The sequence below is a fragment of the Phaenicophaeus curvirostris genome, chromosome 1, assembly GCF_032191515.1.
Source record: "Phaenicophaeus curvirostris isolate KB17595 chromosome 1, BPBGC_Pcur_1.0, whole genome shotgun sequence".
In the NCBI taxonomy this organism is placed as follows: Eukaryota; Metazoa; Chordata; class Aves; order Cuculiformes; family Cuculidae; genus Phaenicophaeus; species Phaenicophaeus curvirostris.
Window position 1 is genome coordinate 39,418,020 of NC_091392.1, and position 27,759 is coordinate 39,445,778.

The 27,759-nt window shown below is 38.2% G+C and overlaps 1 protein-coding gene across 3 annotated transcripts; it reads left to right on the plus strand.

Annotated features, from left to right (window-relative positions):
• The first annotated feature begins 1,098 nt into the window (after window positions 1-1,098).
• On the plus strand, window positions 1,099-27,592 carry CEP83 (centrosomal protein 83). Of its 3 annotated transcripts, none has more exons than XM_069853242.1 (16): window positions 1,099-1,169; window positions 7,978-8,237; window positions 8,577-8,727; window positions 10,029-10,121; window positions 10,418-10,549; window positions 13,655-13,906; window positions 15,166-15,297; window positions 18,330-18,444; window positions 19,857-20,001; window positions 20,137-20,286; window positions 20,981-21,056; window positions 22,174-22,331; window positions 23,556-23,685; window positions 24,543-24,646; window positions 25,369-25,549; window positions 27,163-27,592. In XM_069853242.1, exons 2-16 carry the CDS (start codon window positions 8,089-8,091, stop codon window positions 27,346-27,348), a joined length of 2,154 nt encoding a protein of 717 aa, XP_069709343.1. In that variant the 5' UTR covers window positions 1,099-1,169; window positions 7,978-8,088; the 3' UTR covers window positions 27,349-27,592. The 3 variants fall into 3 exon arrangements, with proteins under 3 accessions (XP_069709343.1, XP_069709347.1, XP_069709350.1); XM_069853246.1 differs by having other exon boundaries at window positions 27,166-27,592; XM_069853249.1 differs by lacking the exon at window positions 27,163-27,592 and having other exon boundaries at window positions 25,373-25,538.
• The last annotated feature ends 167 nt before the right edge of the window (window positions 27,593-27,759 follow it).

Below are 27,759 nucleotides of genomic sequence, written 5' to 3' on the forward strand. Positions count from 1 at the left end.
CAGAATGAGACACACTTTTTCCCTCAGTCCAAAAGTGACAAACTCAGGTATCTGGGTATCATTGCTGCCAGCATGTCCTCCCTCCTGCCCCACCAGCACTATGGGCTCTGTTGCTTCCCCCTTCTTCAGAAGCAAAACCACAGTGACTGGCACAGAACTGCAGGAATTTGAAGAACAGTTGCTGGAGAACATCATGCATGGATGCCCCATTCTTAGAGGTGTTCAGGGCCAGATCGGATGGGCCTTAGATCAACCAGGTCTAGTGGAAGTTGTCCTGCCCATGGCAGGGGGGTTGGAACTGGATGATCTTTGAGGTCCTGTCACCTGAAATCAATAAAAACTTCCAAATCAAAGTGGTTGCCTCACCGCTCTCATAGTGAAGAAATTCCTCCTTATGTCTTGTCTAAATCATTATATTCATCATACCTCCATATTTTCCTTAACAGTGTAGTGGCAGGCAGTGATTTAGTGGCAGATATGAATGGTTGAACTCGATGATATCAGAGATCCTTTCCAACCCGGTGATTCTACGATTCTGTATCCCTGAGCACCTCATCTACCCTTCTTCTAAACACCTCCAGGGATGGGGACTCACCCACCTCCCTGGGCAGCCTCTTCCAGTGCTCGATAACCTTTGCGGTGGAGAAATATTTCCTAGTGTCCAATCTGAACCTCCCCTCGCGCAGCTTGAGGCCATTCCCCCTTGCCCTGTCACCTGTCAAGAGTGAAGAGACCAACACCCAGCTCTCCACAACCTCCTTTCAAATAGCAGTAGGGAGCAGTAAGGTCTGCCCTCAGCCTCCTCTTCTCCAGGCTGAACAACCCCAGCTCCCTCAGCCGCTCCTCATAAGACCTGTTCTCCGGCCCCTTGAGCAGCTTTATGAGCGCACAGGTCCTCTTTGGGCTCGGTGATCTCAAAGCTCTTTTCCAGCCAAGGGGAATCCGTGACTCACTCAAACTGCGAGGGGGCGTGGCCAGCGAGGCGCAGGGGGCGTGGCCAGCGAGGCGCAGGGGGCGTGGCCAGTGGGGCTGCGTGGCCGAGGGGGCGTGGCCAGCGAGGCGCAGGGGAGAGGCGAGCCCGTATCCCCGGCAACGGTGCCCCCGCCCCCCTCCGCGGCTCCCAGCATGCCCCGCGGCGCGCGGGCCCGCGGCGGCGGCGGCGGCGGGAGGTGAGAGGCGCGGCGCCATTTTTAAACCGCTGGGCGGCGGTGGCTGAGCGGGGGTGAGGGGCAGCGCTGAGGGGAAAGCCGGGTGAGGCGCCACCTCTTGACTGGGGCTTTATCCCGCGTCGTGCAGGCCTCTGCTGTGGCCCTGCTCGCTCCTCCCCTCCTGCGCCGTCGGTTACCGAGCAGAGAGCAAAAAAAAAAAAAAACAGGAGGGGAGGTCGGGAGCCCAACCCGGGGAGCGATCGCTTTTGTTGTGTGTCCCGTGTGGTGGAGCAGCCTGCTGCGGCCCGTGCTAGCTGCTCCCGGGCTTGGGAATTACTCGGCACGGCTGCTACAAGTAGTTAGTATTGCGAAAGTGAAGTATCTTTGATTTAAGCTAAAGTCGAGTTAAGTTTCATCTAAGTTATTGTGGTTTTCTGAAAGTTAGACAGAAACTCTCTCTGACGGTGTGTTTTCTTTGAAGCAGTGTTTTTCCAGACGCTGGTCGTTCTTTGAAGATGATAACGTCTTGTGTTCAGTGTGGTCTGTACTGAGCAGATGTCTCTTCTGTAATAACCTCTGTTTGCAGCCTTTTCCCATCTCAAATGAAAGTCAGGCAGAGCTGGAGCCAGCTCCAACTCAGCAAGAGTTTAGGCTGTTGTGAAGTTCAAAATAATATTACAATTAATCTTTGGATAGTAACAAAATATGCATAAGATTTTTAGGAAGCCATAAATATGCACGTAAGTGGGAAATACATTCTGTAACCAGCTCTTGTCTCATTGCATGATTGATGGAGTTTACTCTGTCTTGTTGCCTGGGCCTGATTTGATTTCTAAAACTCCAAAATGAGTCTTGGAGAGTTTATGTCCTGGCATTTTCAGTATCACAATCCCGAAGCAGCCAAGTTTGGGGTAGGAGGAGCCTGCTCAGAGCCAGGCTTTCAAATTGTTTACATTTCTATCCTTTCTTTTCCACTAGTGAACTGCAGCTGTGTGCTGTTCGAGGGTGATAGGCTGAGAGTGTTGGGGTTGTTCAGCGTAGAGAAGAGAAGGCTCTGGGAGACTTTGTATCGACCTTCTGGTAGTTAAAGGCCTACAGAAAAGCTGGGGAGATGCTCTTTAGCAGGGACAGGGCGAGGGGGAATGGTTTTAAACTGAAATATATTTAAATTAGACATTATGAAGAAATTTTTTTAATGTGGGGCTGGTGGGGCATTTGAACAGGTTGCCTGGAGAAATTGTAGACACCCCATCCTTGGAAGTGTTCAAAGCCAGGTTGAATGAACCTTTGAGCAACCTGGTCTAGTGGTGGTTGTCCCTGCCCATGGCAGGAGGGTTGGAACTGGGTAATATTATGGTTCCTTCCAACCTAAACCATTCTATGAAAAAATTATTTTTCTGCGCTTCTGGATATGACACCTGTGTTAGCATAGTTCCTCTGACCAAGTTGCTACATCCATAAGTCACAGGAAAATTAACTTACGGTGTCACAGTGACTGACACAACTTGCTTTATTTCTGACATGCTCTTTGTCTACATACTGTAAGGTGCATATGAGACTTATGTCCTATCTGAACATTTGTATTTTTTAGTCAATATGAAAAGGAAGTGATTTTTCACAAGAGTTTTCATTGTAGACTATAGAATTATTTGTGACTGCTTGCCCAAGTAAAACTGTGAATGAAATGAAAGTTGGGGAGAGGCTCTGTGAGGGAGTGCAATGATAGGATGAAGGGGTAGCAGTTTTTTACTGAAAGAGGGGAGATTTAGATTAGATGTTAGGAAGAAATTTTTTACTGTGAATGTGGTAAGGCACTGGAATAGGTTGTCCAGAGAAGTTGGGGAGTTGGAATTGAATGATCTTTAAGGTCCCTTCCAACCCATACCATTCTATGATTCTAGTGAGCAAAAGTTCCTCGTGCGTGTTTGCAAGTCTGTTGTGATGAAAAAAGTAGTAGAAAACATACATGACATATGTAGACTAGTAGTTCTTGAGTACAACTAGGTTTGTCAACTAGCTCCCATACAAAATTTCAGTTTGATCAGTAACTGCTGTCAGTTTGACTTAGCAGTGTATGTGCCTAAACCAAAAATTTTAATCCTGTGTAAAGGTATAACCTTGCTTGTTGCTTTTCAGCTGACAATTAACTGTATCTCTAGTATAAGACAGAAATTAAAAGGGGGATATGATGTGCCATGTGTAGACATGGACACTGAAATGTACGCTTAAGTGTAGTTGGAATTTGTACTTTGAATAGTGTTGTGGAGAAGTCGTAGTAGTTTGAATGAGACTGGTATCTTCTGTAATGTAGAAGTTGTACAGATATTCTCCAAAGTTTCTGCACTTGGGCATGCAAAGAGATTGTCACTGAATTCTCTGCAGTGACATCCGAGTAGCGTTCAGATTACGGAACATCCTATAATAAAGGTTTTCATGTTGCTCTTTGATATGTTTTTTTTTCCTTATATATATACACAATGTATACATATATATATGGATTTTTTTTTAAGGTGACTACTTTGGCTGTTGCAGGTTGCTGATGATGGATTAGTAGAATATGAACTATTGAAGTAATGGGAGGTATGCTATCATGTTTCTCATATTATATATAATTTTGGTTTGCTTTTTGATCACTTGGTGTTGATGGGAAGTCTAGCCTTTCATGAGTGTGTTGCATAGTCATTTAAGGTAGGATTTGTTTCACTTAACTTTGACTGCCTAAAGGCTGTGTATCTAGTCCAAGGCTGTGATTTCATGAAGATCTGGGCTCATAACGTGTCAACTTTCTGCTCCTGAAAGGAGAAAGCCTTGCTCCTCCTCCTGCCTTTTCACTTGGCTCTTTGTTCCATTCTCATAGCCAGTACCAGCTGCCTGCTTTCACTGGTGATGTTGTTGGATTTTTCCATGAGCTAGCGTGACTCACTGACCTCATAGAAAAACTGTTGAGTGTTCTCTGCTGAAGTGTGCTGGCTTCTTGAGTTAAATCAGTTCATGGAATTGTCTGGTGAATGACAAGTCTAGGAATGGGGATGAGGAAAGGAATGAAACCTCCCATTCCTGGTGACAGTGAGCTCTTTTATCGGATTACGCTTTTACGTTAGTTCATTATCTGGTCTTATTGCAGACTCTTAAGCAGGATGAGAAGGGGTGGTGTTTGAAGAGTCACTCTCATGAGGCTGTGCTTCCTTGGAGTGTCTCACTTATTCTTTCAGGCAAACAGTTTATTGTTTCACAAACACTTGACTGACTCAATTAGAAAAAAAGAAAAGAAAGAGCGTGTAAAGAGGTCTAGAGTTCTGACAGAAGAAGTCAAATGGGTTAAACTGTATGTTATGTGGAACAGCTGTCTGGCTTTCAACAGATTCTACTGAGAATTGTACTGCTTGAAAAAAACGGCACAAGACTAAATACTGTTATTTTTTCATCAGTGGTTGTAAAATTACATTTGTTGTTACATCTGCCTGTTTAAAACAGTGTTGAAATATGATAAATTCGTGGTTTTAAGTGTGGCTGTAGTATGGAAAGCAGAGCCATGTATGAGTTGTATGTGTCTCCCAGATGAATCAACATGCTGAAATTGTGTAATTTGGTTATGCCAGGTAAGCTAGAGGGAGGCCTTGTTGTTGTAAACAACATACAATAAAAATAAAAATTGTAATATAAATAAATACAGTTGTATTGATTTATTTGTATTTTTCTCTAAATGCAAGGATTCTTACTGTGTTACATGCTTGTAGCTAACAAAAGTTAAAATAATACAGCTGAAAAGTCTTGTAAAAGAAGAAAAGCCCTTTCTGTGCAGATACAATGATGTGCAGATATAAAGCAGAGATGTGAAGTAGGTCTTTAAGCAATGTTTTTCTCTGTATGAAAATAAACTGTTGGAGAAGAAAGGCAAAACAAAGGTGATTCTTGAAAATGTGATTAAGCTACTTCACTTAGCAATATTTTTTTTCTAGAATATCTAGCTATTTTTGCTACTGAATTTGTGTTTCCTAGATTTCAGGACCCTGCACCAGTACCTGTATACATATGCCTGCACAAAATGATGTTAAGATTTCATAGTATGAATTTGGGGCAATTGATAGAAACTTGCAGTTCTGTAACATAGCAAATACATGGATGGAGAATTGATTTGGTATAGTTTTATTTTCTGCAAAATATGTTCTGTGGTTCTCTACTTCTTGAACAGATCTTCAAGAGAGCAAGAAATTTTAACTAGTGTTCCTTTAAAGTATTTCTCAATAGTTTGGATGTAGTCTTGTGTAATTTTGAAGATTGTTTAAGGTCTGTTTATTGACTATGAGCAAGTGCCGTGGCCACTAGCAGAGAAGAAATTCTTATTAGTAATATACTTAACATCATTTAGGGCTCACAAATATTTTAACAACTGGCAGTTCACTGCCAGGAATTATTTTATGATGGGGGGAATGCTTTTTATTTTTAAGGATTGGAGTAGGTTAAATATTACAAGTTGCTATTAATGATTTCAAGGAATGAGCTCTTGTAATAAAATCGCTGTGTTAACTGTATTTGTTTCACAGTTGTCACCAGAAATGCAAATCATGAAACTTGCCACAAGATGTCCCTGCAAGCCCAAATAGTCTTGTTTCCTTAACTATATACTGCTTAGGTTTTTGATGTCTGAAACAATTGTTTTGTAACTACCTTTTCCCCCCTCTGTTCTTCCCTTTTTAGTTTTAATGACATTTTCATGCAGATAAATACATGACAAACAGGTGTGTCTTGCTTTATATTTAGTAGCAAAAGCTGTAAGGAGAGAATGTACTTCCCACCTGCAGCAGCTTGAAATTGAAAGTTCAAAAGGTTGCATTTCTATTTATCTTTTTCTTCTGGTTGATATCTCTCAGAAAACACTGCTTTTTGGATGTCTTTGACTTTATATCTCTTATGCCACTTCAGAAGTACTTCTTACTCAAGGAAGCTGCAGGATTCAGACCTGGCTTTAGATCCTGTGTTCCTAATTCTCAGCTTTGGGGTACGGTTTGGTAGTTACATTTGATATCTGTAGCTTATGAAAGCAAAGACAGAGAAAGTACTACTGCCTGGTCGTTGGCTCGTTTTGTTGTTTGTTTGTTTGTTGTTTTGTTTTAAGTTTTTTTTTTTTTTACAGTGATTGTGATAATTCTGTTGGTATGCTTAGATACTCTTAGAGATGTCTTGGGTTTTCTCTGTGTACAAGAACCATCTGTCTTCTCACATAGTTTATTGTCCTTAGGATCACTGACCACTTCTCTTCATACAGCTGTTAGCTTAACAATTGAAGATGTCTTCATATTGAGTTTGGAAATCGCTGTTGTCCTTTGTTTCTCAACAACCAACAAAATTCAGGAATGACAAATAGATGCTGTATAGATTAGAAGGTTCTTCTGAATTTGTGCTATTAATGTGTGACACTGATTGTGCATATAAGACAGTCACCGAGGAGAATGTTCTTTATTCTGTCTTCTTCCCCCTCATCATCTCACTGAATTTGGGTGAAGAAGAATGCAAAGTTGTTGTTGTCATTTTGCATGTACTAGCGTGGTAACTGGTAGATTTTCCTGTGACCTTTTTTCATCTTGGTGATGGAGGGAGGAAAAATAGGAGAGAAAACTGAAGTGGAAGACTTTTCTTGACGTTATGCCTTTTAGTGGAATGGGTGCTGATATGCAATGTTTATTTTCCTATATGGGGGATAAATTTTAATCTTGCCTATACTCCAGGGGTTTATAAAATGAAATGCAAGTGTTTAAGTTGGGTCCATAAAAGATTTAAAGAGAGGAATGGTAGGAAACACTATATGTTCAGCTGTGTCTGTAAAGAAGGTGAGAGATTTGCAGTGATGGAGATTTGACATTTTTCCTATTTTAGTGTTACTTTGTACAAAGTTAACACAGTATAAACTTTGAATGATACTTTGTATGCTTCAGACCTGGAGCTTTTTAGATACTGATTCAGTTGTGCCAAAAGGTAAGATGGCAGAGTAGTTGTTTTCAAAGTTTTGTAACTTCCCTAAAATTCGGTTACAGCTCTTCTTTCCCCAAATCCCTTGAAAGTGTCAGTATTGATCAGATTAATACATTTTACTTGTAACATTGGTAAGAACTAATGAGGCATATTAGAATACTTCCTCATTTCTTAGCATCTGTTGATTTGCAGCTTTCTCACACCAATCTGATATTGCTACATTAAACAAAACTCTTTCTGGAAAGGTCACAAGAAACCACCAGAAAAACTTTGAAAATGAGGAAGTGACATGTATCGGTGATATTTCAGGGTTGATCTTTGATATCTTCTAGAACGTCCATGAAGCCTTAACTCTTCTCCAGAGAGGGCTTAGTAAGAATTCAACAGTGAGAATTATCTGCTCTTCTTCCAGCTAAAATGATGGTATATTGAGTAGTACAACTTGTTGGGGTAGTGTGACAAACTGTGATAAGTAGTAGCAAAAGCTCTGTCAGATGTCTGTGGCCTCTGCTTGAACCCTACTTAACAAGGCATTATTAGGGCACTACCAGCATCATAGTTAGATTCTCAGTGTTCAGCATAAATAAAAATAACATTTTGTGTAATCTGTCAGAGATGCTTGTGTTTATTTTGTATTGACACAAGTAATCTCAGTGTTGAAGTTTATTCTGTGCTCCTGGAAGAGCTATTACTTTTGGGGACAGGCACAATGAGCAGAGAATTGCCCTTTCGGCAGGGGTTTCTAACCTGAGTTACTGCAAAGCCAGGATTTTTCTGTACTGAAAGCAAAAGAAAGACAGGAAATCTTTGAACTGTTAATGTACTTGATTGCTAATTATATGTTCTTGTATTTGTTCAGATGACTTGATCTTCTGGGATGTCCGCAGAAAAAGTGGATGGTGTTGCAGATTAGTTATAAGTTAATTTTTGTTTCATCTTGTCCATACTCATCGTGAACAGTCATCATAAAATGGATGCTTTGAGCAGTCTCCTTCCTCCCATGGCTGGAAATAGTGATACAGCTAATTCACAAGAATTACAAAAGCTTCTGATTGATGAAAAAATGCGATGTGAACACCATAAAGCAAATTATCAGACTATAAAGGCAGAACATCTAAGGTATGCTAGTTTAAACAAGTTTCTTCTTTTGAGCTGTTAGAAGGTGGAGCTAGGTGGAAGAGATTTGTGTATGTGTCTGTGTTAGCTATTTCTGTTTTAAAGAACAGATTTAAACATTGTTCATATTAGAAAATAGTTCAAAATACTTAAAGGCATTGCAGATTAGGTTTCTGAAATACATCTTTTGCTCATAAATATGGGATAACTTTTCAATATATTGCAGGAAGTATCAAGTTCTAACTTGATATTTATATGTTTGCTTCTACATTTGTGTCTTTTGACGTTTAAAATTAAATTTTAGAGTGTAAATATAAAATAAATACGTATTTTATCTTGCAGATTACAAGAGGAATATACAAAATCACAAGATGAACTGAAGCAATTGTTAGTTGAAAAGCAGACTATACATGACAAATTTCAGTGTCTTCTTGCTGAGTATCAAGAGGAGTTGCTAGGTAAAACACAGGAGCTGGAAAAACTGAAGATGCAGGTGAGATAATTTACTAGCAGGACCATGTGTATATTTCTATTTATGTAAAATATAAATGCCTAGCTTTCTGTATTTCAGATATCTTGAAATTCACCTAACCCCAATAATGTCACTCCTCTAGAGTGACTGTTGGTTGAAATTGTTTTCTTGTTTAATCTTCCAAAATCCTACTGGTATGTGCTCTGTTAATACTGAGACCCTCAGTCTCTGTCTGTGTTGTGCCTTTCTGTTATTACAGAGAGAATCATCTGCTCTGAAGGATAACTAGATGCTTAAACCTCTTAGGATAAATGACTGGAAAAAGAGATAATTGTTTCTCTTCTTGATGACAGCTTTCTTCATCAAAAAAAAAAACAAAAACCAAAAACAAACACGAAACAAACAAACTCTCAACATTAAAGATAATTTGAATGACACTTTCTGTAACTGCTTGTTTCTAACTAATTGTTAAACTAATGCAGGACACAGTGTTAGGAAACAAAAGTGACACCTAACAAAGGATCCCAGACTCTTATAGTGGAGATGTGCCTTGGTACTGTAACTAGAATTAGTTTTCAGGGACTTCAGGGTACAGCAAACTGGAAGAAAAGCAGAATAAATTGTAGTATGTCATGGGTTATGGATTAAATTTTTTTTAGTGTTTTTTCTTGGTAGATAATTTGCTGTGTTAACCATATCCAAGAAAACTTAAGAAAATACCATGCAGCATTGAGACTAAGGCAGGGAATCTTTCTTGATGTTAGTTTCATTTCAAACCAGTATCCGTGTATCTGTTGAAGAAACTTATTTGATGTGTTTTACAAATAATTGGTTTGATATTGCTGATTTTAATTCTTTGGGGCTGCTTTACTTACTGTTTAATTTTTTCCAAACACCAATTCTTTATAGAATCATAGAAAGGTTTGGGTTTGAAGGGACCTTAAAAATCATCCAGTTACAACCGCCCTGCTATGGGCAGGGACACCTCCCACTACACCAGGTCTTTATCTTTTGTTTGAGACCACTTCTCCTTACCCTCCTACCCCACAAAGGAGATAAATCTCCTGGCAATTCAACTTGACATTTGTATTGCTTCTGCAAGTAAATACTGACATTTAAAATGCTTCTCTTATCTTCCCAGAATATTTTTAGTTCACTATTAAGTTGTTTTTTTTTTTTTGCTTCTTTAACTGCTATTTAAAATTTCTTAGAAAACCGTAGAAAATTGAGTATTCCTAAACCCGTATTTGAAATACTTAATTCCTATCACAGTGTAAATAAATTAATGTGACTAGTTATTTATGATACCTTTCTGTCTTAAGGTGCTAACGCCTCAAAAATTGGAACTATTAAAAGCACAGATACAGCAGGAATTGGAATCTGTTATGACAGAACGTTATCGGAAGCTAGAAAATGTAAGTAGTAAGTACTGAAATTCTGTTTCGTTTAGAGTAATGATTAGCAGTTTGTAGTTCCTAAAATTTTAGGAAATTGAAACTGAAAGGGGAGCAATGCATGACATTCTTTGTCTGGTACTGTTGCCCCAGGCAGTGAAGGTTGAAACCCTGGAAGAGGGAGGAGTAAGGGGGATGCAGTTCATCAAATGCAATTCATGAAATGATAGGAACATAGCATTTGACATTTGAAGGAAATAAATCTGAAAACATCTCTGATTGATGTTCTTGGTTTGGTTTTCTTTTTTCTAACTTAGGAAGTGGAAAAATACAGAACGGATTATAACAAACTTCGTTATGAACATACTTTTCTGAAATCAGAATTTGAACATCAGAAAGAAGAATATGCACGTATTTTAGAAGAGAAGAAAATAAAATATGAGGCTGAGGTACATAGAATGTTATGGTAGCTTAAAATGTGTCTGATGACAAAGCTGCTTGAACGTTGTGAAAACGTTGGTACTTGATGGGTTGTCGGTTTGACACCATTTCATAATGTAGTGTTTGTTTCCGTTCTCTTAATTCTCAAAACACTTGTATGACATAGCCTAAAGCAGTCTCTCTAGGTCTGTTCCGTGATGTGTCGCAATATTGTTTGTGCTGTTATTAGTAAGAATAGACTTGTCTCTGATAAATGACTTGTTCCAGTAGCTTTGTGAAGTTCGTTCTTTAATTGCATTTGGGATGGAATTTTAGACATTACACTAATCTGAAATTAATAAGTTATTTGAGCAACAGTGGTAAGTTTAATATTTAAATTACTTATCTGGCAACTATTCCAAGAAGAAGGCAGCAGAAGATATTGTTAATACCAGACAAGGATGCATTTTGCAGCTAAGTCAGATTATGACAGTGGTGGTCAAAATGACACTGACAGCATTGGTAACTATTTCAGTTGTATTAACTCTTGAATAAATCATTAATTTTCTGTTTCAGAATTGGGCTTTCAAAAGTGTAGCTAAATAAATTGCCAGCTTATTTAAGTTTTAAATATATGCAGCAGTGTAAATGAAGGTTGCATATGTCATTTGCATATTCATTTATGTATTTGTCTGGGAGCATGTATCCTAAGATGCCAGATTTGAATGTATTAGTCCAAACATGAGAGACAAATCAAAGCAATCATCCCTTTCAAAATCAATCCAAATTTGGAAATGCAATGCATTAAAAACAGAGCAGTTGTCTTTCCTGGAGCTAAACCCACATGCTGCTTTACAGTCTGCTTTCTTGTGAACTTGTTGAGTTTGTGATAGTCCTGCAGCTAATTAACACCCTTATTGAGAATAAAACTACCTTGAGCCTAGGGCATGACGTGATCTAGTTTCTCTCTTACAGCCTTTTTAAACTTTCATGCCATTTAGCACAAGGTGGCTACAAAAATATCCTAACTCTTAAGTGATGGCTTGGGCATGTGATGCAATAACTGTTTGAATCTCCCCATAAAAAGAGACTTGGAGGGCTTTTGATGCAGAAATTGGCTTTGCTCTGTAACTGATGCAACTTCTAAAAGCGCTGCTGCAGATCAGAGTTTGCACTAGTCTCCAAATATCAAGAGAACCCTTACATACGTTTCTTTCTCACTCTGTTGCCTTGGTAATACATTCATTCCACATAACTTATTTTGGAACACTGGAATCTCTATATTTGTTTTAGTTACAGCATCAAGATTAGTTTGTACCTATCATAATACCTCATAACAGAAAGACTGGATTTTTTTGCTTTATTTTCTGTCTAACAGGGCCTAATCATGTTGGCTGTCTTAAGTTACTAGCAGATTTCAGTTCTCTTGTGGTTAAAGGATTGTGGAATCATATTATAAGTTGGAGGATACCTCCTTCTAGTCCAATGTCCTGCTTAAAATGTTGAAGTGTAATGAGGTCAGGTTGCTCAGGGCCATGTTCAGTTGAGTCTTGAACATCTGTGATGGAGATTCCACAACCTTTCTGTGCAAGATGTTCCAGTATTTAACGATCTTCATGGTAAACTTTTTCCTAATATCTAGTTGGGATTGCAAATGTTCCCCCTTGTCTGTTGCCTCTCTTCCCATCACCATGCATCTCCTTCTTTTCTCCAAGCTGAAGAGATACTGCTCTCTCAACCTGTCCTTAGATCATGTTCTGCAGCCCCCTAACTGTCTTGGTGGCCATCCGCTGGACTTGCTCCAGTTTGTCATTAATCTTTGTACTGGACACAAATTCCAGATGTAGTCTTACAAATACTGGGAAGGGGACAAAGGATCACTTCCCAGGATCTGTGAGCTATCCCTCTGCCAAGTTGCAGCTGGTCATCTTTGCTGTCAGGGTACTCTACTGACTAATGTTCAGCTTCTTGTCCACTAGGACCCTTAGATCGCTTTCCATGGAGCTGCTTCCTAGACAGTTGCCCTTAGCCTGTGCTGTTGTACTGGGTTACTCCATACCAGATACGTGATTTGTACTTGCTCTTGTTGAAAAGGTTGTAGTTAGGCTATTCTTTTAGCTTGTTCAGATCACTCTGAATAACAGTTCTGCTTTCCAGCACATTGACCACTTACCCCCCAGTTTGGTGTCACCCACAAGATTGCTGAAAGTGCTCTATGCCCATCATCTGTGTCACCAGGGACATCAATCAGTATTGGACCCTGTATCGATCCCAGAAAGACCACACTAGTCCACTAGGCTTAGCACCACTGATTGTCACTCACTGAGCCTGGCATCCCAGCCCATTTTCCACCCACTTTATCATCCATTTTTCCAACCCATGTCTCACCAGTTTGGTGAGAGAAAACATAGTGGGAGACTATCAAAGGTATTGTTAAAATCAAGCTATGAGATGCACTGCCCTCTCCTTGTCTGCAGTGCTAATCACCTCTTTCTAGAAAGCAGAAAGTAGGTCAGGTGTGATTTGCCCTTAGGTAAACCCTGCTTTCCATCACTTTCTTTCATGTGTTTAGAAATGGCTTTTAAGATGTTTTGCTTCATAACCTTGACAGAGACTGTTGTGAAGCTGACTGTCCTGTAGTTATCTGAATCCTTCTTCTTGACCTTTTTGCTGCTCTTGCTGATGGCTGTGCTGTCTGCCTGTTTCCAGTAATCGGGAACCTCCTCTAATTGCCATGACTTTTCAATGATGATAGAGGATAGCCTTGTTCGTGATGATAGCAGTGAGCTCCTTCAAAATGCTTGGGTTCATTCCAAGGAACTGTGTGTCCAGTGGATTAAACAATCCTTAACGTTTTCTTCCTCTACTCTGGATACTGCTTTACTCCCACAGAATGCTCAGGCACTTAGGGACATCTGAGGCCCAAGGACAAGCCTTATTGGTGAAAATTGAAGAAAAAAAGGGTATTGAAGAATGTCTCTGATTTTCTTACTCTAAGAAACAAAATAACTATGAATGTAACTTCTTAATATTTTAAATGCACATTGCTACTCTTTCCTGAATTGCCAACTGCTGTACTTGTTTCTGCCTGACATCTAACCAATCTACTTTTTTTTCTGATTAACAACTATCAGATTGCAAGGCTGGATAAAGATAAAGAAGAACTCCGTAATCAGCTGCTTAGTGTTGATCCCACGAGGGATAGTAAACGTGTGGAGGCACTCTCTAGAGAAAAGGCACAATTGTGTCAGAAATTAAAAGGCTTGGAAGCAGAAGTAGCAGAACTAAGAGCAGAAAGAGACTGTTGTGGTGTGCAAGCAGAAAATGTTCAAAGAGTACAAGTACGGCAGTTAGCTGAGATGCAGGCTCTGACAAGGTCTCTAGAGGTAAGTTTATTATTTTTTAAAAAAACTGATGCTTTGCAGAGTGTAGGGAGAGTAACACTTGGCCTGATAGAATTGTCCCTGAAGTCACTGATGATTTTGCTGTTGACTCTTCTATTTGAATTTATTTCAGATTTAAAATCAAATGGTAGGTACATTGGGAGTCATGTACTGTCAATTCAAACTTGGAAGGGTGAAGAGCTCAACTGAGAGATCCTGTTGAATGATCTCATTTCTGAACACGTGAGTCATCCCTGTTTGCAGTCAGCAAGATGCTCACGTCAGCACTTGTCACTTGGCTGGAGTCAGAAACTGATGACAATGTGTTAATAATTTGCTACAGTGAATTTTTAATTTTTTTTTAAAAAATGGCTTATGATGCTCTGCTATTTCTTTAATCTTTTCCTCATGTGTCATCTTCTTTCTTGCTTATCTGTGTCTCTCCTTTCACCAACACATTACTGCAATTGTTTAGTTCTTGGCTGTTACTCTCCCTTAAGGAACCTGCAGTTTTTCTGCCCTGTTGTGTGTTTCCCAGGGTTCCACTGAATTCCTCATCTGTGGTCTTCAGTCCTTTTGTCAGTTCTTGTTTTCTCTTTAAGTAGTGAGTCTTTCCATGGAGATTTCTTGCACAGTTGCAGCATACAGATAGATGGTTCATTTTTTCCTTTTTACTGTAATCAGTGCTGTACACCTTGTGTTGCAAAACATTCCGATCACCACTTAAAAAGTGCTGAAATATTCTTAATTTGAAAAACTTTTTAAAAAGTCCTGCTTGAAATAGGTCAGTTTGGAAAAAGGCAGGTGAAATCATAGAATAGATTACCATTTTGATACTTAGTAAAACTGCATTTTATTTCCTCTCCATGATGTTGATTCTTCAGTTAATATAACTGCGTAGGCCAAAATATGATACCTTTTTGAGCACCACTTATAGTCATATTGGTGTTTACAGCCTAGTAATTTACTGGTAGGAATACCTGCCTCCTAGATAAGGCAGATTACCTCTTTCTCTTGTTAAGTAGGATTGAAAATGTGTGTGATTCTGTGCAGGCAGCGTTAGTGAAAACAGTGTGACTTCTGAGTAAAATTCTAGACCCTTGTTGTATTAGAACATATTGTAGAGTAAAGACAATACTTGTGTTGTATTATTATATAATATAAAGGGTCAGTAATCTGAAACTTCAGATCAATCGAACCTTTCAAGTGCATAGCAAGACAGCCCTGCTCCAAAGATCTTACAAATATGTCCTTTATTCAAGGCAGAAAAGAAGTCTGCTGAGCTACAGATTGATCGAATTGAGAAAGAACTGCGGACAAGTCATGAACAAAACATTCTCTTAACTAGCAAACTTCACAAATCTGAACGAGAAGTCAATTCCTTAGCTGCTCAAGTAAGTGCTATTATGATATCTGAAATACATTTTTCATATCCTGTTATGTTTAAGATTTTCTGTTTCCATTTTACATTAAGAATAATGTAAGTGTCACAAGTTGTGACTTAAAATAGATTTGGATTTTTTTTTGCAATTTCAGTTGGAAGATATAGGCTATGTGGTTTTACAGGCAAGTCCCTCCCTAAAAGAATCTCTAAAGATGGAGATTATGCTCTTTTTATTTCATTTTCTAGTTACTTTTTCTAAACAGAACAAGGCTCAAAATGGTGTCTGTATATTCATGATTTTTGTACTCATGAAAATAGCCAGCCTTATTTGATGTAAGCAAGCATTACTTTTTCACAAAATGTGTGAGGTGCAGTAGAGCTTTAAATTGATTTTTTTTTATTACTATTATTATTTAAATGGAGTTAATCCTTTGAATTGGCTGTGTTAGCTTAACTTTAGGAAGCAAGCTACACTGGAATCAACTGTGGAGATTTAGGTTATGCTAGAAGCAGGATAGTCAGGTTAGCCTGGCATTCTTTGGCTAAGGCCAGCATAGCCTGTACAGAAACATTTCTGTACAGCACCACATTGTGTCATTTGAAGTAGATAATTGTCTTGCAAGATGCTTGAGCGTCTTGGTTTTTGGGTTGGCAACAGATCTTGGAGCTTCTATTGTATGTGTATATGCTTTTTTTTAATCTTCAGGAATTTCTAGAAAAATATTAGAGAAAGCTTCTAGTTTAGGGAAAACCTGAAAGGTGCTTAAGACGTTTGACCTAATTGTTTAGTGCTTCAGCATAGGTTAGTATGGATGCCAGATTCAGAGTTTTACCTGGTTGTAAGGACTCCTCAGTTACACAACTTAGATCCTTAATGCATTTTCAAATGTGATTATTTGAATAAACAAGAAAAATCAGAACACTAGTAAACTGGTCTACCTTCAAATGTTGCAGAATAGTTACATTACTTTATGTAAATTTCAATCAGGATACTAGTCCTTACAAAATAGTTACTTAGGTAAATATTAGTTACATGCTATTTCTTATTCTCTCCTTTCTGAAGAAAATATGGTGTAAAAAATTTTTATCACAACTCTCAGTTCCTGGTAGCAAATTTAATCCCCTGCGTTTTCTTAGCTTTCTGGAGGGGCTTCAGTTAGTTCTGAACTAACTATAAAACCAGTAATTTTGTTCTTGTATATCTAGCTGAATGGAGAATGAAGCTTTCTATTGTCTTAAAGCTATCCTGCATTTCTGAATATACTTTCCAAAATAACACTAACGGGCACTTTTATGGGCATGGCAGTTAATACTGTCATAATACACCTCAAGAAAGATACAACGCAGGAGGAAAACCAGCTTCTACTGTAGTTGTTCTTTAACAGTCACAGATTTCGTTCAAAACAGGCTTTACAGTGGGCATTAGTGTGAATCATTTCATTTTGATCCCTAATCCAAAGAAAGTTCTACTTTGCCCTAAGAATAGGATATACCTATACCAATATTTAAAACCTCTTTATACAATGAGTCATACTTGTGTCCCATATGTAATAAATGGGAGAGGAAAACTTGTTAAATATTTTTTAATCAATTGTCTGTCAGAACATATTGAAGGCTGTCTTTTTGTATCACCTGGTGCTCTCTGTTCGTCTCCAGAAGTACGAGAGCATTAAAATATTCAGTGGGGTTGCTTGAAGGGAGGAAGAATTCTATCCTGCTCTATACCCTTTCTGCACCCATTCAGAATTATTCTCAAGCACAGGTGCATGCATTTGTCTTCTGGATTTTGTGCCTTAAAAAAAGCCACCTTAAATCTTTGCAATTTGCTCTGAAATGTTCTCAACTTAGTATTTAAGCAACCAAATCCACCGCGTAGTTACTTAATAAGCTACTATGTCATTCTTAGCCTTTTGCCACTTGTATATGCTAGCAGGTTGTAATGACATTTGTCATTGTGAATGGATTTTCATTATAAGAGCTTTCCTCTAAGATATTTCTCATTGACCGTGTAATTACTTCGTACAAATGCCTAAACTATAGAAAGTTTCTGTGCAAGCAGTAATTGTCTTTGATTTGATGTTCTTAAAGCTCCTGCTTTTATAATGCCTTTCAATGTGTGACACAGCTGTAGAGCAGTATTTGATTTAAAATACATTTTAGAAATATGAAGACTTGGTTTTTTGCACAAGTAGTTTTACATTCCAGAAGGTCAGGGGGATTAAAAGTAGATACCAAGTTGAATTTACTTGGGGGAGCAATTGACAATCTGGTTTTGCATATCACTGTTTTCTTAAGGAGATCAATTTATCTTTCTTTTAGCTTTACTTTGAGGGATCTTTACACGTACTTAGTTTCTGACTAAACTGTTGTGCTGATGCTTGAGTTAGCAAGGCATTAGGGTCTTTATGCAGTTTGGATCAGCTTCACAGCAAGACATTTCTAATGAGTAGTATTTTCAGAAATACCCCAATATGTAGAATGTGTAGCATTCAGAAAACAAGTTTTCAGATCCAATCCCTCTCATCTGTGTGTCTATCAGCAAGGCTTCTTATAAGAGTAACTTTTCTATGCTGTAGCTTGTAATAACTGGCTAGTTAAAGATGAAATACATGTCAATAGTCAGACAGCCTGGTCCCGGGAATATTTGAGCACTTTAATGTTTTTCAGTCAGGGAATATATAAAACTTGCATTTCAAGACAACTGGCAACTCATTCAATAATCTTCAGTGTGTGACCAGAGCAATTAATAAAGTCCTGTAATAGCACTGATTATTATTTGGGGAATCAGATCATGTCAATACCTTTAATGTGACAGTAACTACATAATTGTCATTAAAAATTACCTATAAAAGTGGATATTCTGGACTGGCTTTCAGGAAAGCAGTAGATGAAAAAAATATTGAAGATACATTTAAAGTAAGTATAATCCACAATTATTTTGTGGATTTTCTTATTAGCAAAGTATCACCTGAAAAACTTGCAGTAAAGCTGGGAAAAAAATATATTCATCTTAGTTGGTTTGGGTTCTTTTCTAATTCATAGGTAGAAGAACTTAAACATTCACATAAACTGGAAGTAATAAATGTCAAACTGGAGGCAGCAGTAACAAAGAGTGAGGTAGAAAAGGAGAGGAACAAGATTCAGAGTGAAATGGACGGTAAAATATGCAATTAATTTCTAATTTTATTTTATTTTATTTTTTACCTCTTAATTGCAATACTATAATTATTTTTCCTCCAAACATTTTTCAGCAGCCTTCACCTTCTGGTCCATCTCATAGTTCTGAAAATTCATTTTTGTATCTAAAATACCTGTGCTGTTTTGCTTGGACCGCTAGATTGAAAACAACAGCTACAGAACAGTTCTGCATTTATGTAAACTAGTGAATCTGTGACACACTTCGAGCATGATGTTTTAAATCGCATAGTTCATAGAGCTATTTTTTTCCTATTATTGCAAAATTAGTGTCTTCAGCACTCTCCTTGAAACCTTTAGGTACCATAGGGCTTCAGTGATTTTTTTTTTTTTTAATCGTGTGTCCATGGAAATGTTAACAGTTGTGAAACAAAATACAATTTCTAGCTTGTTCTTTGAAGAAAGCAAGTGATGGTCTAAGCTACCTAATCCAGGTGAGCCTGGAGGTGGCCTGAAACAGCCTTCTTGCATGAAAAGTCCAAAGCTTTCTAGTGCTAGTTATGTGCCAATGATTTAAATCACTACACAGTTTTAAAGTGAATTGTCCTCACCAGTTTCCCATAAACTCAAGCCAGTACTTTCATCTTCCTGAATCAATTGTTTCTGTTCGCTGGGATTAATATTAAAATTCTGAGGGCAACCAAAAGTGGTGATTTCTGTATCAACAATGCGCTTATGTTGCGAACTAAAAGTGTAGGACCTTGTGAAACATGAAGCTTGTACAGACAAGATTTAAGCTAACCTGAAGTTGCCATGGAATCCAGTTTGTGTCACTGAATTAGCTAAATAATCAGGAATCCTTGTTGAAGCATGTTGTCTTATTTACCAGTGAACGTAGATGTCTTGGTCACAAGTTTTTAATTTGCATCTTCTACTCATGTATATGGAGTCATAATTTTAGAATTGGCTCATTTTGTAATGTCAGAGGATTAAAATGGGAGATTTGTTATAGCATGGTTTCACTAGTAAGCAGTTGCTGTCAGCTGTAAACTTTTCCATAAAAAGAAAATAAGTTTTCCTGCTTCACATTTACATAGCTATTATGGAAACCTTTTTGTAATCCAGATACAATTGCTTAGCAGAAATTGCTTTGGAGTTAAAATCTATAATAATATCAACTGATTAATTCCTTTTGTATGTTAATAGATAAGAGATTCCAGTGTAATGGTTACTTTTTGAAAGGTTTTCAAGTGTTGCTTTTAACACTAGAGAAAGGGCATGGCTCTTCTGTTTCTTTTGGGATTTTTTTCCCCCCCATTCGTTCATTGTCAGATAAATTGTGATTTTTAGCTCCCTTTTATCAATTTATGAATACTGGATTTCATCAGATATCAATAATGGCATCTGAACTTTTTTTTTTAATGTATAATGCAGGATTGCTGTCAGACAAGGAAATTCTTCAGGCAGCTGTTGAACATCATAAGGTGCTTTTAGTAGAAAAGGATCAGGAGCTCATTCGTAAAGTGCAAGCTGCCAAAGAGGAAGCTTTTGAAAAAATTGCAGCCTTACAGGATGAAAAGTATGTTTGTTGATTTACTGCTCAACTTATAAAAGAGAAGCATCTTGAGTAAATTCTAAAAATATCATTTTTTAGCAACTAAACACTTCTGGCATTTTGTTGTGATTCTTATGTACATGTTAAATATTGTCTCAGGTTAGAACTTGAGAACAGATTAGCTGATCTAGAGAAAATGAAACTAGAACAAGATACCTGGAGGCAATCTGAAAAGGATCAATATGAAGAGAAACTACGTGTGGTACAGACGGCGGAAGAATCTAGCAAAAAGGAACTTCAGCGTTTGCGGTAGTGTGTTTTTTCTAGCCTTAACACAAATTTCTCATTTCCCTCTCCCCGCCCCCCTTGACTTTATTTACAGGAGTCAGTATACAAGTTTGCTATTAACAGACAGACAGATGTTCATTATGGCAAGTTAAACAAAATGATCTTTTTTTACGTTGTGTAAAGCAAGGGCAGAATTAAAAATGTGCCACTTAAAATGTTTGGCATGCTTTCTTTTTTCTCATCCAAACCTTTAAAAATTATGTTATTTTAATAAACATGAAAGGACATAATTTTTCAATACTTGTGCATGTTAAAATCGGGTCCGTGCTGGCTGCTGGCATTGCCCCAGCATTAGAATAAACCATTTCTCTTTCCACTATGGCAATGTATCAGCAACTGGCAAACTGGGACCCTAACACAATCTTTGAGGTGGCTGTTCTAGTTCTCAGTGAGGTTATTTTACTCTAGTATTCGTATGAAGGTCAGTATGTTAAAATGAGCAAAAGTCATACTCCAAAGGCAAACAAATCAATGTATTTTTTACTCCTATATCTATTCTAATAATCAATAAAAATGTCTTTTAAATCATTATTTAATTAAATGTATATCAGCCTTTCAACTTATGTAATATTTTCTATTGTCAGACTGATTTGTCCTGATTTCTAACATCTGTATTTTAATTAGATAAAAATAAGGATGTCTTATACAATTTTAGATTAAAAATTCAACAACAAGCTATTCAGGCAGAGGAGTTGGAAGAAAAGAAACGTGAAAGTGCTGATCTGAAACAGGTACGGTTTTATTGCATTGTTATGTTTTATAGAGAAATACAGTCTTTCCTGCAGTTGCTATGTCCAGTATTTGAAGATTAGTTTGTATTTCTAAGACTTTTTTTGCAGAGAGACAAAATGCGTGCAATAGATATTTAAAACCCAAAGTGTTCAGAAACCAGTCATGCTTCCCTGGACATTTATAAATGGATTACAGCTTTTTGCTTCGTGTGTTCTGTGGATACTAAGGATTTCAGAGCTGAATGTTGATAGACTGGTCTATTGGATAGAGTTATGCACTATTTAACTGGAGATTCAGTTTCCATGGAGACTTATAAATTGTTTCTAGGTAATGCTTTGCATTTACACTGTATCTCTCATCTGAGGTTCTTCAAGTGCTTAACAGATGTTTCGTAAATGAATAAACTAGCGTAAAGAGGTGTATTTCTATTGCAGAGTGAATTGATGGCACTGTTGAAAATAAAACCTAATTCTTTTAACCCCTGGTTGCCCATGATGTTGTTTAGTAGGTAAGAATATAGCTGTGCACCAAAGTAATCTGCAAGCTGTGTGCATTTGAAGTTCAGGGCAATATTTTTTTTTTTGCCTCTTGAAATCAGAAATTGGGGGTATTTGAGTGCGCACGTAGTAAGAGGAAAGGGAAGTCATCTTTTCTATGTGCTGGCTGTGGAGGTTGGACTTCTCAGGCTCTATACTTACTTGTTTTTGTGAACTGGTTGGTAGTGCCAGTGCAGGCTGTAATGCATTGTGCATTATGAAAGAGAAGAGTCTGGGATGGCTCCACAGCTCAGCTACCAACTGTGGTGCTCTAGTTCTGTTCAGCCCTGGGGCTTAATATGAATTTCTTACGGTCTGGGGGACACATCAATGACTGAAGACTTCTGCCTTCCTTTCTCTTTCTCATTTTAACTACAATAGAAAACCTTTGTCTAATAGTGATGTACTGTAAAGCTTCTGGAGAAGCTGTTGAGTAAGGAGAAAAGGAACAAATAAGAAAGGCGTATGAAAAGCTAGTGCAGCCAGTTGGTGTCTGCATTTTGCTCTATCCCAGTATCTCAAAATTAATTATTAGTTATTTGCATACCTTCTCAAATGGAAAAATTTAATTTCTTTGTAGCAAATTCACAACATGCAGCTCCAGCTTGCCTCGCTTTCTCAATCAGAAAATGATTTGCTGGAGTCTAATCAGAAGCTGAAGGAAATAATAGAAAGATTGAAACAAGAATGTCAACATGCAAGGACTCAGGCAGAAAAAGCTCAGCTGGAGACAGAGAAGTATTTTTTTCTTCCTTTTACCTTTACTTTTCATATTGCTTGTGTTCCTGTCACATGCATAACTTATGGATTTTAGAGTCTGAATAAAATTGGAAATTAAAAATGAACAGGCAGTAGTGGACAATTTTAAAAACAGCTCTACCTTCTCTTATGCAGTGTGTGTATAAAAGCTTTGCTTGTGATAACGTCAAAAATAGGAGTTTGCTTCTGTTTGTCTGTTGCAATTCTTTACTAGTGAAATATACCATGTGTATGAAATTAAATCTGATTTATACTGAAGTGAATATCAAACTTATTAGTTTCAGTGGATCTAGAGTTTCACATACAGCTCTTTTAAAGATGTTTAAGCAATAAGGGTGAAAAAAGCATTTAAGCATTGTATTATGCTTCGGTAATGTTTCAGGGACCCAGTCTGTATATGTGTGTGTATATGCTCCTCCTCCTCCACCCCCCCAATCCTTTTAGCTAACAGGAGGCAAATAAAAGCTTATTGAATATCTTCTAGTTGCTCTCATCAAAATTAAAAATCATCACTTTTCTTTTTTTTCACAAGCTAGACCACATACAGTCAAAATATGCTAATAAATTCTGAAGGAATGTAGGAAGTATGTAGATACTGGGATATGCACCAAGGCCTAGTTTGAGTAGGTTCGAACCATGCAAAGGCCTAAGTAGACAGCATATGTCGTTGGTGGTGTGTGTTCAGCTGGAATGTTGTCTTGGAACCATATTGATGGGAGCTTCCTGTTGTGTTGGTGTTTGTTCCAGTTGGCAACACAAAGTCTGTACTTCCCTGTTACAAAGGCGTAGTAGAACGCATGGGGCAGCAACCTATTCTCTTATGTCTTACCTCCCAAACAGACATGGTAATGGTCAGTTTTTCTGACTAGTGATGCCTGGTATAGCCTTCTCCTCTTCTGTTCCAGTGTGATTATTTGATCTGAATGTAGATGTTTTCTGTGAATGGTTTGGCAGCATGCCAAGCCAATAAGCAGCCAACAATTACTTGACTTACTGGAGTCAGCATTCAAAGTTTACCTCATTGTTGAAGAAGAGTGAGAATGACGTTAATGCACAGGTTTGAATATTGTTAGTTGCAATTAGATTGTTAGCACAATCAAATGTAAATCAGATACTTCAAGTATATAAAGACAGGAGTTGTGAAAGGATGCATCTATTTTAAGAGCCTTAAGGCATTAATCTTTTAACCTGATTTTTTCAAAGGACTTTAGAGTACAAACGTATAGAATGGATGGAAGAGAAGCATGCGCTGACTCAGTGCATCACAGAGAAAGAGGAGAAATACAACCGAGTGAAGAAAAAGCTGTGTCGAGCTGCTGTTGCTCAGAAAAAGGCATGTTTACTCCTCCTTTATGAATGATACAGCTTACGAAAAAATCAGCTTTACTTTGGCTAGCTAGAGTTGTTTTAATATGAAGAGTTTATTTGCAGTCTACTATATGTAATAAATTAGATCAGGTTCTTCAAGGTTAGCATAGAGTTACGTTGAAGTGATATGGAAAACAATATTGCAGCCAACAACTTTGCTATGATGTCATCAGAGATTTTGTGAGGCTTTTTTTGTGTGCTCATGTGTATGGTTATTTAAGAGGTGAACTGCTTGACTAGTAAAGGATGATGTTTTGGATACTACACAAGTGATGTTCTACATTTCCTTGATGGAATATCGACATTTTCGGTCTTCTCCTAAGCTTGCTTTTTATGAAATAACTTGAAAGGAAAAGCTGATTAATTGTTTGTGAAAGCTCAAGATTAATTGGCAATTCTATATGTTGGACATATATATGTTATGAAACCTGCTAGCTTTTAAGGGTGTTAAAAGTTAAAGGTCAACATGAGCAAAAAATAAAAGCACACTTTTGGTCATATTTTTACTTATTTATACTTGGTCATTTAGAGAACGAATAACTCTTGCATACAGTTGGTATTTGTTAGTACAGGATGTCACTGGCCAAGGAGTGACTGACAGCTCTGCATCTTTCAGTTACAGCTATGGATCATTTCCTACCTCTTTTGTTTCCCATCATGGGGAACTTCATTCGAATCCTTCAAACACCACAGCAGTTCTTAAGGAAGGAAAATCCTGAAAACTGTCACAGCTTAAAACAGTGAACAGTGTAGATTTTTATTTTTGCAGGATCTGATCTATCAAGGCATTACTAAGTTCTGTTTGAAATGTCTGTTTGACAGAGAAAGACTCTCAATGATAATAAACAAAGAAGGACTGAAGAGAAACTAGAACTTTTGGAAGCCATGGTAGAAGAACTAGAAAAAGAAAACCAAGTGCTAAACAGGTAATGAACTTTGCTTTTTCTTGTCTTGAAACATGATGTGTCCAAGGCCTGACTGACAAATATGAAGACAGAAGATGCGTGACGGTTTAGTAACTAAACAGCATTTTCAGCACTAGAATTCTTTGAATGGAGTCTACTTGGGATGAGCAGCTGAGAGCTTATAAGACAACTGTAGGGCTGTCTCTCTGGGGAGAAACAAGGGAAAAATATCTGACAAGATGCAGTTGCAGGAATCCCTTCAAAAGAAGGAATTTTGTAAAGCAGGAGGCGTGGCAGTGAAGCAGTGTTAAGAGTTGAAAGCACACTATGTAAAACTAAATAGAAGACAGGAAAGGAAAAGGTGTTAGAATTCAGGAGAAACAGACTTGACATCATCTTTGAAAGACAAACTCCTATTTTTTTTCTCTTCATTGAGCACCTCTGGAAGATTTGATGCAAATAATTTAATGTGGCTGCTATGGCTCACAACTGTGAATGCTATTGAAAGCTTAATTTATTCCAGGGAAATCCTACTCTGTAATACAGCAGATAGCTTAATGTGTAGAAGGACTTCTAGATGAAATGTTTGGGCAGAAGAATATACACAGATTTCCCTCCTTCTAGTTTTCCTGGTATATTATTTGCCTGTCTATGCATAATAAGCATAGACTACTCGTGGAGGGGGATGCTTCTGTGTTGGGATAATAAAGATTTTGAGCAATATGATATCTCCTTTTTCCTAGGCAGAACGCTTCCTATGAAGATTATGCACGCCTCCAAAAGAGACTGAAGGACTTGCAACGTAGACACAATGAATTCCGGAGATTAATTCTGAATCCTAACATACCGCCCCTCAATCCATTCAGTATGATGTCATCATCTGCCTTGCCTCCTGAGCCTGAAGTGTCCTTCCCCCTTCTTCAGGTGGTGATTATTACAAGTTGTGAAACTAACAAAAGGAAAGAGGTTACTGGCACCATCCTTTGTTACAGACATTAGTCTTAAGGAAGGAGCGTTTGATCAGAAGAGGGAAACAGATGAATGCTTCTAGTGATGTTCCTTTCCTTGCAATAGGATGGAGTTCTTGAAAGACAAATGATACATTACAGAATGTAACAAGCAGACAGTTTTAACCAGCTTCTCTGTACTTTGTTCTTCTGACAGGCTTTAAATAGGTTGTTCTGGGCCAGAAATACTATGGTGTTGGTCTCACACCATGGTTTCATAATTAAAATGCAGTATTGTTGCTCTCGGTTGCTCGTGTGGTTAAGAGTTTTACTTACTCTGGTGAGCTGCTCAGGGTGCAGATCTCTCTGGCTGAGGTTGACCAGGCTGACTTTACGGATTCTTGGTAACTCAGATCCTCAGCTCTGTGTGCCTCTTCACCTGAGAGGAGGAATGCCTGCATGTGTACATTTTGCTGATACTATTTGTCATGAATGTCAGAACAATGCCCACAAAACATCAAAGAGTAAAATTTAATGAACAAGGATATTTTCATAGAATCATTAGGTTGGAAAAGACCTTAGAGGTCATCAACTCCAACCATATCTGTCTAAAAATAAATCAGTTCCCCAAGTACCTCATCTTACCTGCCTTTTAAATACCTTCAGGGGTGGTGACTTTACTATCTCTCTGGGCAGCCTGTTCCAGTGCTTGATAACCCTTTCTGTGAAAGGGTCCTACCACATATCACGTGGAAGAAGAGACCAACACCCACCTCTCTGCAACCTTCTTTTAGGTAGCTGTAAAGAGCAATAAAGCTCCCCTCAGCCTCCTCTTCTCCAAGCTAAACAACCCCATTTCCCTCAGCTGCTCCCCATAAGACTTGTTCTCCAGCCCCTTCACCAGCTTCGTTGCTCTTCTCTGGACATGCTCCAGGACCTCACTGTCTTCCTTATAGGGAGGGGCCCAAAACTAAACAGTATTCAAGGTGCAGCCTTGCCAGTGCAGAGTACAAGAGAAGAATCACTTCTGTGGTCCTGCTGTCTGCACCATTTCTGATACAGGCCAAGATGCTATTGGCCTTCTTGGCCACCTGGGCACACTGCTGGCTCAGGTTGAACTGGCTGTCAACCAACACCCCCAGGTCCTTCTCTGCCAGGCAGCTTTCCAGCCACTCTTCCCCAAGCCTGTAGTGCTGCACGGGGTTTTTGTGTCCCAGGTGCAGGACTCTGCACTTGGCCTTGTTAAGCCTCATCCCATTGGCCTCGGCCCATTGATCCAGCCTGTTCAGATATCTCTGTAGATCTTCCCTACCCTTCAGCAGATGGACACTTCCTCCCAGTTTAGTATTGTCCACAAACTTGCTAAGGTTGCCCTCGATCCCCTCATCCAGGTCATTAATAAAGGTATTGAACAGGACTGGACCCAGCACTGAGCTGCCAGGAACACCACTTGTGACTGGCTTTTGGACTTGACAATTTTAGTTTTAAAATCATTAATAAAAGACAGTGAAATTACTGCTCATTCTGGTCCCTTATATGTGTGCAAAATATAATAGAGCTACTTTTGGGTTTTTTTTTTGTAATTTCAAGGAGGAACAGCATCAACGAGAGCTTTCTCTGCTTCGCAAGCGGTTGGAAGAACTAGAAACCACACAGAGAAAACAGCTGCAAGATCTTGGACCGTCCAGGGAGCGATTAATGGTGGGTGCATACGGAGGCTCAGCTAGAAACATGATCACTGGAGAAGATAATGCAGAAAGTCAGGACACCAAATAAAATGACAAACTCCATGTGCTGTTCTCAGTAGTGTATCCTTTGTGCGTGCTTTTAATATCTTGCCAAAACCATGAGTGTATGTGCCTGAATAGCATAAACTATTTTCTGCATAGTTTTCTATTTATTTTTGATAGACTGCCATAGATTATCAAAGAGAATGGTGCAAAACATGGGATGATTAACTGTTTTGAAATGTTTTTATAGAAATTATGTAAAATTTGAAAGTTAAAACTCAGCAAACAACTTAAAAAAATCAAGGTTTGGGTTGTGCTGACATTTAAAATAAAAATTAAAATAAATTTTTTTAATCAACCCTATAAAACTTATTTGCTAGAAGTTAGTGTGTCTGTGTGGAGTTTTCTGGGTTGCTGTTTTTTAAGCAATGCTGTAATCCACATATAGATTGTTATT

What these genes read in the sequence shown, in the direction of transcription:
- CEP83 (XM_069853242.1), top strand. Translation starts at nt 8,089, where the DNA reads ATGGATGCTTTGAGCAGTCTCCTTCCTCCCATGGCTGGAAATAGTGAT. An exon ending in ATAAAGGCAGAACATCTAAG is followed by an intron (nt 8,238 to 8,576) that starts GTATGCTAGTTT and finishes TTTATCTTGCAG; the next exon opens with ATTACAAGAGGAATATACAA. An exon ending in GATTCAGAGTGAAATGGACG is followed by an intron (nt 18,445 to 19,856) that starts GTAAAATATGCA and finishes TGTATAATGCAG; the next exon opens with GATTGCTGTCAGACAAGGAA.